Source organism: Apiospora aurea (assembly GCF_038362705.1).
Source record: "Apiospora aurea strain CBS 24483 chromosome Unknown utg000005l_segment0_segment0, whole genome shotgun sequence".
In the NCBI taxonomy this organism is placed as follows: domain Eukaryota; kingdom Fungi; phylum Ascomycota; class Sordariomycetes; order Amphisphaeriales; family Apiosporaceae; genus Apiospora; species Apiospora aurea.
The window spans coordinates 5,747,182-5,761,616 of record NW_027117392.1 but is presented as its reverse complement, the minus strand read 5'-3'; the positions used below and the strand labels follow the sequence as shown (position 1 = coordinate 5,761,616).

The 14,435-nt window shown below is 52.7% G+C and overlaps 2 protein-coding genes across 2 annotated transcripts; one reads left to right on the top strand and one right to left on the bottom strand.

Annotated features, from left to right (window-relative positions):
• Positions 1 to 2,050: 2,050 nt before the first annotated feature.
• On the bottom strand, positions 2,051 to 2,633 carry PG986_008295 (uncharacterized protein; the record flags this gene model as incomplete). Its single annotated transcript, XM_066844517.1, has 2 exons — positions 2,051 to 2,441; positions 2,488 to 2,633. 2 exons carry the CDS (start codon positions 2,631 to 2,633, stop codon positions 2,051 to 2,053), a joined length of 537 nt encoding a protein of 178 aa, XP_066700629.1.
• Positions 2,634 to 10,634: 8,001 nt separating this feature from the next.
• PG986_008294 (armadillo-type protein) lies at positions 10,635 to 13,589 on the top strand (the record flags this gene model as incomplete). The annotated part of the gene is made up of 5 exons (XM_066844516.1): positions 10,635 to 10,646; positions 10,726 to 12,234; positions 12,292 to 12,570; positions 12,623 to 13,171; positions 13,233 to 13,589. 5 exons carry the CDS (start codon positions 10,635 to 10,637, stop codon positions 13,587 to 13,589), a joined length of 2,706 nt encoding a protein of 901 aa, XP_066700628.1.
• Between the last annotated feature and the right edge of the window lie 846 nt (positions 13,590 to 14,435).

Genomic DNA, 14,435 nt, shown 5'->3' with positions numbered 1-14,435 from the left:
ATACATGTACCCTTGATTGCGAAATATGGCATGTGAAGTGGAACGGCCATCTGTATTGATGGAGTTTGCGCCGTACGGAACATCTGCTCTACCCATGTCACGATAGATATGATCCCAGGAATGTCACCCGTATCTTCTCCACATTACAAGTCCTTTTTTTCTCTTTGCATTTCAACGGTTTACTGTCAATATGCATGCATGCGCATGAGATCGCCGCCCCATTCATCATCCATCTATCATCTGAAGAAATCTGAGAGGGAAAAAGTGTACCATCATCTTGGACCGGGGACAAGCTCCCCCATGCAAGACCGATGTCGAGTAGGGATCAAGTTTCCCAGATGTGTGAGGCTTGCCCTGCATTCCAGTTACTAAGTTAGACTCGATCGATCGCCCACCAGCGAGTCCCGTCCTCTCTTTCCCTCTCCCGGCCATGTGTGTGTGGCCCGGGGTTTTTGAGTTCGGGGCTTACAGCCCCAGCCCGTCTCGTCTATCTTGCACATGCGTGCGTGCTCGTCTCATGTATGCATTTTCGACTAATCTATGTACCTAGCTAAGCTGTAATCACTAAGTCCAAAACGTCATACCCGTGGCGGAAGAAGGATGGGCGATTTCGGGCTTGGCTTTGTTGTCGATACAGTAAAACCCCAAAACTTGTCTGCCTCTCCGACTCCGACCCCGGAGGATGCAAACGAACGCCGGCGTTTCTTTGCCTTGGCCACGAACATCAAAAATGCACCCGTAATCAAGAGAAGGCGTCGGTCCGTCAGTGTCTGCAAATACGAGATGCAACGTCAGTCAGATCGATTCCTTGCACTGCACTGCACTAACAGCACAAGAAGTCAACTTAGTCAAGCCGTCCAGTCGTCGAATCAAATCTCGGACGCACTACTTCCCGCACGCGGACGCACGCGCACTGGCGCTGGCGGCGCAGGCGCAGCAAGCCCGAGAAAAAAAATCCTTCCTTGCCCCCTTCGATGGAGGCTCAAACCGAACCACCACCACCACCAATCCGATGAGGCTCGAACACCCGACACTTGAACGCACAAGCACCGGCCGCGGTGGACCCGCTCCATCTCTCTCCATCTCCATACTGTACCTTCCTGGGATCCATCTGATCTTAATGAGCCGCGTAACTGCTCATGAACTCGGGAGCCACAGTTTTGCAGGGGATTCCTGGCCTTTGCATTGAACGAATAGGAAGTGCTCTCCACTTCGCGAATCCGTTTCTTCCCCATCCCGTTAATGCTGCTGTTGTTGTTTCTCAGGCGACATCGCGATGCCGGCCTATATCAAAAGGCGTACTATTACGTGCTGACCTTGAAAGTAAGGGGGAGCGAAAAGCCAAGATCGAGAAGGATCGAGGCTTACGAAAGCTTTGACGGCAGTGTATTGATCACAGTGGGCATGGTGTGTAAGTGCGAAGGAGAGTATAGAATTATTGATTTTGATGGTTGCTTGTTTTTACTTCTAGCCCTGTACCGGACCGTTTCTGTGTGTGATTTGTTGGACTCGGTAAGTGTATTAATTATACAATATTGAATGTACGAGTGGTACTATATGTCCTGGTAATGCTTCTGCCCAATTATGCCTGCCCGCCGTCCGTCATACGGGACGACGTGTTCGGCAAGCGTCGATTGAGTGTGTCGTAGCCGAACAGAGAAGCCTGCTCGGCGCGCGTATGTTGGGCGAAGTTGCTCGAGAATATATATCCAGAAAGTTATCCTGTGCCGTATAACCCATAAACGCCGCGACTTGTAGTGTGTGTTGTGTCGCCGCTTGGTCGGTCCACCCCCTTCTTCGACCAAGCGAGGAAGAATGATAATTTCAGGTCAAAAGTATTTCGCTGCCAATCAAGACTCCGTAATTCATGCATGTAATGGTTGTCATCCAAGAAACCCCCCTCTTTCTCCTCTTCCAGAATGTCAAGAGGTTGAGTAACAAGCCGCCTTCCTTCCCTTCGGAAGGCTCAACCTATACCCGAGAGGAAAACGGACGTGATTTGGTTGTGGTTGTGGTGAGGGCTAGAAGCAAACAACACCGCTGATCCCATTTACTGGAATTGCGAGCGGTCCTTCTCCTTCAGGCCGCCGATCTGGTCCATATCGATCGAGTAGAAGCCGTGTTTGCTCTCCTTCTCGTAGGCGGGGAGCTGCTCGTCCCGGATAGGTTCCATACCGACGGTGGTCTCGCCGACTCGCACAACCATGACACGGCCTGACTTGTTGCGGCCCTGTTCGTCCTGCTCATCGGGGAAGGTGATGTGGATCTGAGGCACGTTGGTGGGAGAGTGAGGAGGAGCATTGGGGTCGGCCAGCATGGGGCGGTGGTCAACGACGAAAATGCTCGAGTGGCCGTTCGGCGTCTGGATCGTGAGGCGGCGGCTGTTCTGGCCGTCGATCTTGAGGTCGCTGTACTGGGGGGAGGCCGTCGTCGCCTTCGAGCTCTTGGTGTCCGGCCTGTTGTTGGCGCTTCATCCGCCTCAGCAACAAAAGAAGGGCAGTAAGAAGCAGGGCGACAAAGGCGACGCCGAGAAGGGTAATTAAGAGGTCCATGGTCTGGTCGGAAGCGAAATCGGCATCCCGGCGGGTCAGGGCAGCAGTACCCTGCGCCAGAAAGTTGCTCATGGGGGCCATGGTGATGTGTTATGGGGCTGGATCTTCGATGAGTTCACGATGAACGGTAGCTAATGTTTCAAAGTTCTGCGGAAGGGAGAGTCGTCGTGGATCGAATGAGTGAATGGGGGCTACTCGATTGGGCAATGTCAGTAACCATTGAGAGATGACGGTAATTTAAAAGCAACCAAAGGACATATATCGAAGTGTTCGCTCGAGTCGACCCAGACATCCGGAGGGAGGGGTCACGGTTTCGAGACACAAGGGTGATCAATTGAATCATGTATAAGTCAGGCAGGCAGGGGCCGTGTTCACTTACAAGAATAACGTGAATGAGCGAGTCCTGTCGGTGGCTTTGAAAAGAAAGGACGGAGAGACAGCCTCAAAGAGTGAAGGCTGTAATCCTGGAACAACGAATGACTGGGGGCGAAGCGAAGGAGCGACGGCGACCCAACAGATTAGGCGTTGTTTTAGAGGGGGTTGTGCAAAAGACCAACGACGACGGCAGCGACGATTAAATGACCGTGGTGGAAGAAAAGAAAAAGGAAGGAAAGGGCAAGACGAAATGGGGCGGAGAGCACCTCATAATGGGATGGTCGAGATCGGCTGCTGCGCTCCTCTCTTTCCAGAGTCTCCGTCTCCTCCATCGTCCCCCCGTCTCCTCTCCTGCACCTGCAGCACAGCGCGACAAGGACCAGGCACAAGGCACAAGGCACAAGGTAAGGTCACTTTCGCCCACAGCTGCAGGGGAAGGGCCGCTGTCCTCGATTGGTCCATGAACCGCTAGGCGTGCAACCCAAATTGGATGCCCCATCTTCGCTATCACACCTCGTTACCTTCTTGTTCGCATCGGGGGTGCCTCGTGCCCTTGGTGCAGCTTAGGGCCCTGCAAGTGCCTGGCGAGGGACTGGCGTGCCCTGGCGTGCCCTGGCGTGCCTTGGACGGGCTCCTCTGGAGCTCCTCTAGCCAGACCAGTCCAAGCCCCGTTCAAGTCAGCAGCCAGCCAGGAACCAAAAACAGGCACCGGCCTCTGATTCGGCGCATGCGACGGTCGAAACGCTGCTAGCATGGCCAAGCTGGGGGGTGGCTAATCTCCTGCTCCGGCCAATAATCTTATTTGATGCTATGCAGAACAGTGGGGGCCGCGGCGGGTGCATCACCAATCGGTAACGCCTCAGGGGACGCTCCAGACTCTCTCCCGTGCCATTTTGGCTTCCAACTCCCGTCTACTGCCCGTCCTTGAGGGCACTTTAGGGCCGTGTGTCCATTCGTTCTGGATAGCCAGTGGCAACCTTCACTCGGGATAATACAGGCCATCTATGCCGTGACAGAGGAAGGCTGGTACTGCAGGTTTGACCCGCGCATCCCCTCCTGTCATGTAGGTAGGCTTGGCAGGTAGGAGTATGTAAGAGAAAGGGGGAGGCAGAGAGTGTGACGTGCTGCAGGCGGCTCCAACGGAACAGCAGAACCAACTAAAAATACCCACCGATGGAAGCTTCACACCAACTCTTCTACATCAGCAGCCCTCGGACATACGGTTCGCAAGTGCCGTTGCATCATCAACCAGCTGTGCGCAGGACGATCCAACGACAGATGCCGATAGCAAAAGTCGATCGGCTACTGCGTTTACTCATATGTTTGTGCCAATTCCCAGAGAGCAACATCGAAATCTCTCGTTGTAACTCTGCGATTATAGCTTACATGAGCACTTGAATGCACGCGACCATAGCGACGTGCGCGCGATAACACGGAGGTTGGTGCTTACGTTATCTGGTATATCCGAGCCACTGACGGGGCACACATTTGGATCTGATTTGCGCTGCGTATCCTCCACTGTTCGGTTGTCCACCCACATGCACCCCATCGCCGGCGTGCACAGAGACACGGCCGAATTCTGCCGACTTTGGGAGATGTCGAAGAAGACGAGTTCCAGTTTTGCTGATAAGGTGCAATCCGCGGTCCCGGCATTTGGTTCGACATGGTCTCCTAACATGAACTATCTCTGGACTCTGATGTCACTATTTGGTCGCTACGGGGTCTATTTATGGTCTGTATATCTCCCGAACCTAACTATTCTCTCAGCCACTGCCTCGGGACCACGAAGACAATCTAAACGAAAGAATTCAACTATCGGAAGAAACCCATGCATTACCCGTCAGTGGAGGGGGCACTATAGACACCATCTTGTTTTCCACTGAGGCGGCGTATTCAATGGTAGGGGTGTCGCCGCTGCCAGTCTGCATTCCACGACACAGCTGTCCGCTTGCCTGTGATCGTCCCTAATGCGGGTAACCGAGACGTTAGAAGTTGGGTGAGAGTTCGCAACAGGCAAGGCATCAACAAGTGTCCCAGATTTGACATACCCAGAAGCTATTATCTATTCGGCCAGCCCATGATGGAGGAATGCGATATACTGCATGACCTAGCAAGACACCACCAAAACAATGGAAGTACCTCTAACGAGACTACTGTATGGACCATTCTAACCAGATTTAGCATCAAATGCTATACCTACCGACCTATCCACATTGTAATAGCCTACCACCGGTCGCGCATTGTCAAGATTGTTTGAATCAACATGTACGCTTATCAAATTAGGAACGGTGCTTCACCTTTTTTTTCTTCCTCTTCTCTGGTCGTTCTCGCATATGTTGACGATCAGGTGAAGGTTGTACTGGCGGTGGATATCGGATCATTGTCAAAGTCCCTACTGAAGGCATGTAAGCTGGAAGCCAGCTGCCTGCCCATTTTCGAGTAGGTATGTATGTATCATCGCTCCCAACGAAACAAGACCGTCAGTTCCCATACTTTGTTTACCTGATCTTGGGCATTGGTCGACACACATGCAGACAATCTCCATTGTGTAGGAGACTGAGACTGGAGAAAGCATTCCATCTGCAAGTATGAGAACTAAGTCATGGAGGAGACGAAGGGAATGCAGGCTAACCTGATACCCCTGCTAGTTGGACGGCAGGGGTAGGGAGAGATTGCGGGGTCGTGTCAATCAATAATGTCTTCGATTCTGAAGCTATTTGCGAGCCTTAAAAAGCCACTCAGGACTCGCCACGGAGTGCCAACAAGAAAAAGAACGTCGACTGTTTTCAACGAATCGAGACAGACAGGGCCCATCTCAACCCCAACTCGCCGTGCGCGCTTTGTTGCGTGGCCATATTTCTCGTACGAAGAAGCGAGCATGACGCTGTGTAACTGAGTTGGGCAAGCAGGTATGCGCCCAGAGGCATTCTCTCTGGGCTTCCACGCTCACCCAACTCGTGCACAATCCAAGAAGGACCCAAACAGTTCATGGCCGTGTTACCGGCATACTAATATGGGAGGACAGATCAGGATCTCCAGCAAGGGGGGATGATGACCTGTGTGCCGTGTTTCAGAGACGAGCACCAGCCAGTGGAAGGCAGACATTTGACTCGCATTCCATGTGTAGCCCTAGAACATTCCAACTGCTGTCCATCCCTTGTTTGTTGCCCCGGCGCAACCCGCGATGCTAGGCATGTATGTATGATATGCATTCGAGGCTGGCGGGTGGTTTGGGTGTTTGACAAACTGCGTGGGCCTTCACAGCAGCAAACCGCCTGGCCGCGAGTTTGGACGCGGCCAGGCTCCAAGACAGCAGGCAGGCGGGAAGCGAACGTTGGGCGCAGTATCCCATGGCTCCGACTGGCCACCGAACACTCGTACTGCTCGCTCGCCTATCCTGCCACTGGGACCATGCTGTCTTTCAGATAGGTGCTGCACATACGCACAGGACGAGTATTCCAGGCAAACAGGCCGGAGTGAGAGACATTCAAGGGGTGCTTACACAGTGATCTTCTCTGTGATGCCGCCATCTCCCCTGTCCCACCACAGCCGTACTGCAGCAGCCCAGGCTAGTGCCATGAACATCGAACATGTCAAACTACTAGTATCAAGCCTTCGCCTTCTCCCTCCCCCTTCAGGACTTTCTTCTTGCTATTGTGGGTACGAGATTGCTTTGCCCTTTGCCAGAAGGGAGATGCCAAGTCGTCCTTTCGAGAGGATATATTCATCTTTGCTCGCCATTCACTTCCATCGTACAACTGCACTTTTTTGTACAGCCTCATCTCGTTCTTAATTTTGGTTTCCTGTGACTATACCGAGACTCGTTCATATTCTATCATAGCCCTACAAGCACCGCATCAGAATTGTCTAATATCATCCAACCGGAAGGATCTCGCTCGCAGCCGCGCACAGCCCCACCAAAACCTGACCGGTCCAACTATACAACTTCAGACCCCCAAACCCCCCCCCCCCCACACACCCAGTAGGGGACGATATACAGCCATCACAAACCCAACAATAAATCATCATTTATAGAATCAGCTAGAAGAGTCGGCAGCCCCCATAGTCGGGTCGGTGTCTTCAAAGGGATAGAGAAAACCGGCTCCTTTCCTACACGATCTCTGTCTGTGACACATACGATTTTGGTGAGTGGCATGCACCGCCCATCCCGTTGGTCCTGCGTCTGCAATCCAAATATAAACAGCGCGGTGAGGCGTTGATCGATCAGGCAACACTGCCCACCCCCAACTTGCCTGACGACCTGCATTCACCAAGCCTTGCCTTTGCCTTGCCTTGCACCTCTGCAATCATACCAGTCTGTTCTTGCTGGGAGTTGTCACCAAGGGACCAACTCTGCGCGCATACCTCGCTTCCCTACACAATCCCGAACAAACAGCAGCGAGCGAGCCGAGCCATATGCATCGGGGTGTTTGCAAGCTCCCGTGTCATCCAACCAACCGCCTTACCAGAAACCCACTTCCAAAGCCATACATGTCTACTTATATATCTCCCATTGCCTGTCTAACGCAAGTAGTGCCCGCGGACAGAACATAGTAGATCGACATATACGGCGGCACGGAAGATCTATCGCAAATTCTCGTATGGTTTATTTGCCTGCCGAGCAGCAGAAGAAAAACCGGTCGACTCCTCCTTTTCGAGCATCATCGAATCACACCAGACCGAACGCCACAAGTAGCCACACGTCTGGACACAGAGCAGCACTAATCGTTCGATTCCAAGCAACGCACAGACGGGATCTTGCTTCACAAGCACCGCTCAAGTCGTCTTGCGTGCTCTCAGTCAGTTAGTTCACTGCGACGATTGGAACTCCAGTCTTAGGAGGACCCCTGACGCCCAGCACCTGGAGAAACTTGGGGCTGCGACTAGGTTAAGCTCTTACATGTACCGAAAGATACACCACGCCCACGCGCGCGCAGCTACGGGACTTGGTACGCTACTCGAGGACGGGACATTCACACAACATTGAACCACTAACTCGCCTCGTTCTGGCCTGCCCTTGCCGCGATCTCTACTGTCCGGGTATCCTTTTTCTCCCCCTTTCGGCATAAGAGACGAACTGCAGTTCCCAAGAAGCATTTCCTGTGGAGTGCTCGGCCAGGCCTGTTCGATTCTGGAGCGAGGGAACGGCTCATTGCCAAGCCGTGAAAGACCAACCGTCTGTTCTTTTTTGTATGCGTCAGCGCCGTCCAGAAAGGCAGACGTATCGATCTAATTGCTGTCTCAAACGATCCACAAATCAGGTCCCTTGTTTGGGCCACTTAGACTACCCTTACCTTCCTTAGGTAACCCCCAAACACCCCCAAATCCGGGACCCGGTCCATTTGGCCTGTTAGAGAGAGAGAGAACCCAGAACCCAGAACTCTCCCTCGCAGCAGCATAATCCCATCTATTAACAGCTCACACTCGTGGCGGGGCGGAGAATTAGGCTTGCTACTAAAAAAGTCTGGCATCAGAACTCGGCGTCTGTTCTCGACTTACTACCATCTCAGATTTAGGTTGAGCCTTGGACGCAAAACTTCAGCTGACAGGCGGCTCCCTGCTGCTTCCCTTCCCCCATTCACACGCGATTCGACTGCAGGAACACGCTGTCGAGCTCGGAATTTCTACGCAGGAGCAGAGACACAGTAGGTATCCTTGGTGGACGGCTGTCTTGCTTGTCTACAGAACCTAATTCACGGTACATCTTACTACCCCAAGCGCTCCACAAGGCTATCGTCCATCCCTGGGACCTAGTCTAAGCCGTCAATTCAACTCTGTTGTTAGTTCCGGCCACCCATTCCAATCCAACCCAATCACGGCAAAAAGGCGACGGCAACCAACAGCAAGCGAGCCAACGCCCGCGTGAGAGAGAAAGAGAGAGAGAGAGAGAGAGACAGAAAGAGGGCTTGCAGCAATCAATTACCGCGTGTGCGACAGATACCTCCTGCCTTAGAGTACTTACGCACACAGTACAGTCCTGAGATTGGGATTCCAAACCAGCAGCCAAGCCAGGTCAGTCTCGTGCTCCTCTTTTTCTAGTCAGGCCCTTTCCGCCCCCCAGCTCGGGTCTCCTCCACCCCGGTCTCAAAAAACCACCCGCCCAGTAAACTGCCTACTGGAGCCCCCTACTGACACATGTACATTGGATGGCATGCTACAGCTTGCGCAGCCCGTCCGTGTCGTGCGTCGTGGACTGGATCTGCTCTGCTGCTTCTCATTGATCTGGATCTCTTGGGTCGCTGAGAACCGAGAGCTGCAACATCTGACCCGAGAGCCACTCTAGGCAAGCCAGGCGAGTTTGCAAGCGACGCACGCAGGCCAAACATTGAACCAACAGGCCAGAAAGAGGAAGGGGTCGCAAATAACACCTGAAAGTCAAAAATAAAGGTAGGTACAGTACCCCGGCGTATACTTTTACTTTTTTCTGGACGACGCTGGCTGCCAGGCTCCAGTCAGTCATGGCACGCATCGATCAGCATTTGATGCATTGCGCTACACTTGCACCATCTCCCTCCAAGCACACGAATCTGCCAGAAGTCTAGCAGTCCTAGGTTAGTGAGCTGAGCAGCTCGACGACCCGCAAACGTCGTTTGTTACATACCCTTCGTCATCCTGCCCGCTTCCCTTCTTTCACCCTTCTGCCTTATCCGTCTTTCGTCATTCGCCCGGCACTCGTACATATTCTTTTGGCCCTCCTTCGTTTTACACACTGGCACTTGTTAGTCCTTGTTGTTCTTGTATGTATCTATCCTCTTCCTCCTGGCACCTCCACTCTCTTTTCGTGAGGTATGCACCACCCTGTCTGCTCTCTACTCAAGCCCTGCTTTTGCGTTTGTCGCTGCTGCTGTTCCGCCCGGCTCGACTGCATGCCAACCATACCCTTCTAGCCGCTACTCGACTTTGCATCCGGCAGCCAGTAGAACGCACAGCCGCATCGCTCGCTAGAATATCACAACTCGTTGCACGGCACGCCGCTCTACACCGCTGCCTACTGACGCCCGACTACGAAGGCCTTATCAGCACCGAAGGTATCGCATCGCATCGCATCGCATCGCATCGCATCGCATCGCATCGCACCGCATCGCACCGCACCGAACCGCATCGAAAAGACACCAATCCTGGCGTCTGGCACTGATTGCACGTTTTCGAGAGAACTGAACGGCCGACAAAGCCCAAGACACCAGGCTTCCCACAAAAGGGTTACTTCATTCGCTGCGTACTTGTGTACTGTAGCTTCTCGTGTGGCCATACCCGGGGTATACAACAGTGTTGAGGCTTGGTACGTTATTTCCTCCAGTCTAAGTTGCCCACAGCCACTTGCCCATTGTTTTCAAGCAAAAGCAAGTCCTGGGCCCTAGTGCGCCTACTGAAGGACAATGAAACCGCTGGTTTTCTTGCCTATGCCCATCAAACCTGCTTTGCCAGCCTGGCCAAGACTCTCCCAAGATAGCCTTCTGTTTGCCTTGGGGCTGACACATGCTAACGTATACCACTGCCTCCTGCAGACCGAAATACCTTGCACGAAGCCCATCGCACACATCCCCTGTATATATTCGCTTGACCCAAGGCAGCGCTCGCTGTGCATACATAAAGAACGCCCGACGATACGAACATTCGAGTCCTTTGCGGTAGACAACATCCAGGCCAGCCTTGGAGGTTAGCTGTACATATCAGCGTGAATATTTCTGTTTGGAGGGATTTAACATCATGGCGACTGCTGTAAGTACATTTGTTCTTTGTGCATTGTCTTCGAGATTTCACCTATCCTTTATAATCATCAGTGCCTGACAAGTAACAGTCATTCCAGGCTCCCAGTCGATATAATACATTTGGCAGTGTGGGCGCCAAACCGCCGACTTCAGATAAGATGTCTCAAGGCGCTGGAAAGACATTCGCCGACACGACGTGGCGCTCTGACAACATCTGGGCGAGCAAGTTTGGGAGCGCATTTCCTACGCAAAGAGACGCAACTGGATCTCGAGGTAACCCAAAGCCCCTAGATTTCGTAGTAAATGGAATATCGGCTAAACGTCAGGGAACAGGCTCTGATGAAGTCTCGCCAACAGCACCTTCAGGTTCCGCCCAACTTAACCACCAATCCGAGGCCGAACCCCGGGTGCCTAGCAGCGGGCCGCGCGGTGGTTTCTGGAGCAGCCAAGATGCAGCTTCGGGGAACACATCGCCAAGCATATCACGAGATAGCATGGTGGACTCTCAATACTTCACATCGCGCTCTGTTGTTGGTCAGAACGGAAATTCGCTTTCGGGCCTGTCAAAGTCACAGACGAGACTCAATCCTTCGTCGGTACCGTTCAACAACTCGCCCATGTTTGGGGGAGATCTGGACAATATGCAATTCTCGCAACAAGCCAAATACTCGTTCGATCAATCTCCTGCTTCGTTCCACCGTGGGTCTCAGGATTTTGCGAACCCGCGCTTAGGTCGCGAAAGTGGTGGTCTTCTCAACTCGCGGTCATCGGATCTCGGCCAACAAGCGCCTGGGGCAATGCCGCAGTATTCTTTTGATACATCCATCGCCAACAATGCGGCTTTGAACTCGAACCGGCCATCGATAACGCACCAGTCAATTTCGTACCCGCTGAACGGTGTTTCCCAGAGAGGCCGCAACGGTGGCGACCGAGATATGGCCACTTTGTTCAAGAACTCGCTGTCTTTGGAGGATTCTTACGACACCGACCCTCACGGCTATGGCAATCCCGGACTGCCCTTGAACCCCAGCTCTCAATCGTGGTCTCAGGAGTACGAGAATTCCGGACGCCCCTTTGGACCTGGCTACCAGCAAGATAGTTTTGCCGACCAGGTTCCTGGGGCATACTACGGTCCCAAAAGGGGCTCGGTGGACCGCAACTCTCCTGCAAGCGTGCAACGGACCGGCTTCAATAGCCCTCGTTTTGCCCCTGGCCCGAACCCTCGATCGGATGCGTACTTGAGCAGACCTGGTTCATCTCGCAACTCGGTCCTCGGACAGGATATCGACCGTACCCAAGGCTCTTCGCAATATGTGTCCCAGAACCCGCCGTTCTACCCTAGCAACCAGTATTATAGCCCAAATGTCACTTCTCAGTATGGCCCTCAGCCTACCCACTACGACATATACGGCCAGAACGCGGGGTACCGCAACCCAATGACGATGCCACCGTACGGCATGCCTATGAACACATACCTGCCTGGTATGAATGCCCCAGTACGGTCCAGCAGAGATACAGACCCAGGAAGAGGTGTTCGCAGCCAAACTCTTGAGGAGTTCAGGGCCAACAACAAGTCAAGCAAGCGCTATGATCTCAAGGTAAGACTGGTTTGAAAAACTAATGGCAGTATTCATGAGGCTGATTGTGTGCATCAGGACATCTACGAGCATATCGTTGAATTCAGCGGAGATCAACATGGGTCACGCTTCATTCAGGAAAAGCTTCAGACGGCGAACAGCGACGAGAAGGACCAGGTTTTCCGGGAAATCGAGGCCAATGCGCTGCAGCTGATGAAAGATGTCTTCGGCAACTATGTCATCCAGAAGTTCTTTGAACATGGCAACCAGGTGCAGAAGAAGATCATTGCTGGCAAAATGAAGGGCAAGGTCGCCGAGTTGTCGACGCAAATGTACGCTTGCCGCGTCGTTCAAAAGGTCGGTTCATTCTTGTCGCCCCTGGCTCTGAGTCTTTACTAACAAACCACAGGCATTGGAGCATGTGCTGGTTGAGCAGCAAGAAGAAATTGTGGAGGAGCTCAAGCCCGACATCATGCGAATCGTCAAGGACCAGAACGGCAATCACGTGGTGCAGAAGATCATCTCCATGGTGCCCCGGATGTGCGTACCATTCATGATGAACGCCTTCCGTGGCCATGTCCATTCTCTAGCCGCCCACAACTACGGATGCAGGGTGGTCCAGCGCATGCTTGAGCAGGGTACAGAGACGGAGAGAAGAGAGCTCATGGACGAGGTTCACTCGTGCATCCCTCATCTCATCTCCGACCAATTCGGCAACTATGTTGCTCAGCATATTGTCGTTCATGGATCCACCGAGGATAGATCGAGGATCATTGGTCTCGTCGTAGACGAACTGATCAGCTTATCCAAGCACAAGTTCGCATCAAACGTTGTCGAAAAGTGCATTGAATACGGCACCCTCGAGGATCGAAAAGCCATCAGAATCAAACTCACGACCCCTTCATCCGACGGCACCAGCCCTTTGCAAGCAATGATGAGAGACCAGTTTGGCAACTACGTCATCCGTGAGTATTTCCTGTCGAGAATCTGATATAAGCCTTTTACTAACACTACATTAGAAAAAAATGCTCAAGACCCTGAAAGGAGAGGACCGGGCTTCATTTGTCACACATTTGACCCCTGAGGTTGAGTCTGCGAAGAAGAACGCCCCGAGTCGTCAGGTTACTGCTGTCGAGGGCTTGATCAATAACCCCGACGAAATTGACCCTTCCGCGCCTGGTTTGCAACTTGATGTTAACTCAGCTTCACCAACGCCGGGTCTCACAACAGAGCACAACAGCCCCGATAGCAGCAGCCCGCCTAGCACTAACTCCGGCGCAGACGAAGATGCTGTACATGACCACTCCAACGCCAAGATCGCAGCGACTGAAGGCCAACCTCATCTAGTTGTTCAAGTAGATGAAGCTGAGCGATAGAAAGGACGCTACCGGCTTCTGCTGTCCATGGTTATTCGCCACAGTCTGGACTGCATGGGCGCGGAAAGTATGTGGCAGTCAAGGCCTTGGCTCTTCGGGAAAGCTGCCCGACGTCGCCAAATACACCATGGAGTTTTTCGCGCAGATTGGATGCAAGTACATCCGGTCTGGCTTTCCCAAAGATTTGACCCCATAATCACCAGCGTCCCTTGTTTTTAGTAGGAACAGCTGCAGCTGTAGCTGCGCTGTCAAGAAACCGAGAGGCCCTCGTTCTACACCCTGGCACATAATGGCTAATTTTCGGTTCATACGGTCTATTCTTTACACAAGGGTATTTACACATCTTCACATATTTGCCTGGACATTGCGCCATGTTCATCACGTCACATACATCTACGGTCTGTTAACGATGAGACTCGGCCACGAGTTTCGTTTCTCGTTGAGAGGTCGTCTCAAGCAGGAGCATGGCGAAGGAAATTCATCTGGGCACAAAGGCGCGAATGGGGGTTTTGTACTTCGTGTTTTCTTCCTCTTTTTCTTGCGTTGTATTTTGCTAGGATTTCACTTGGACACAAAGATTCGTGGAAAATATGACCATGCGCAAATACGGCAAAGGGTTTCGGAATGGACAAAAAAGGAACACAAGGCGCATATACTTTTGGCCCAGGTTCGGGGTTTGGGTTCACGGCGTTCCATGTTGCTATGTCTTTTTTATACTCGTGGGAGAGGGTGCACCAGCCAAACCCACAACGGCGAAGCCACCAAGAGGAAGAAGCTTAGATTGCTTTCTTGCAGAAGAAGAGAAGAGAGGCGCTCTGGGGCTTGTTCTATTCTCAGGCTGGCGGC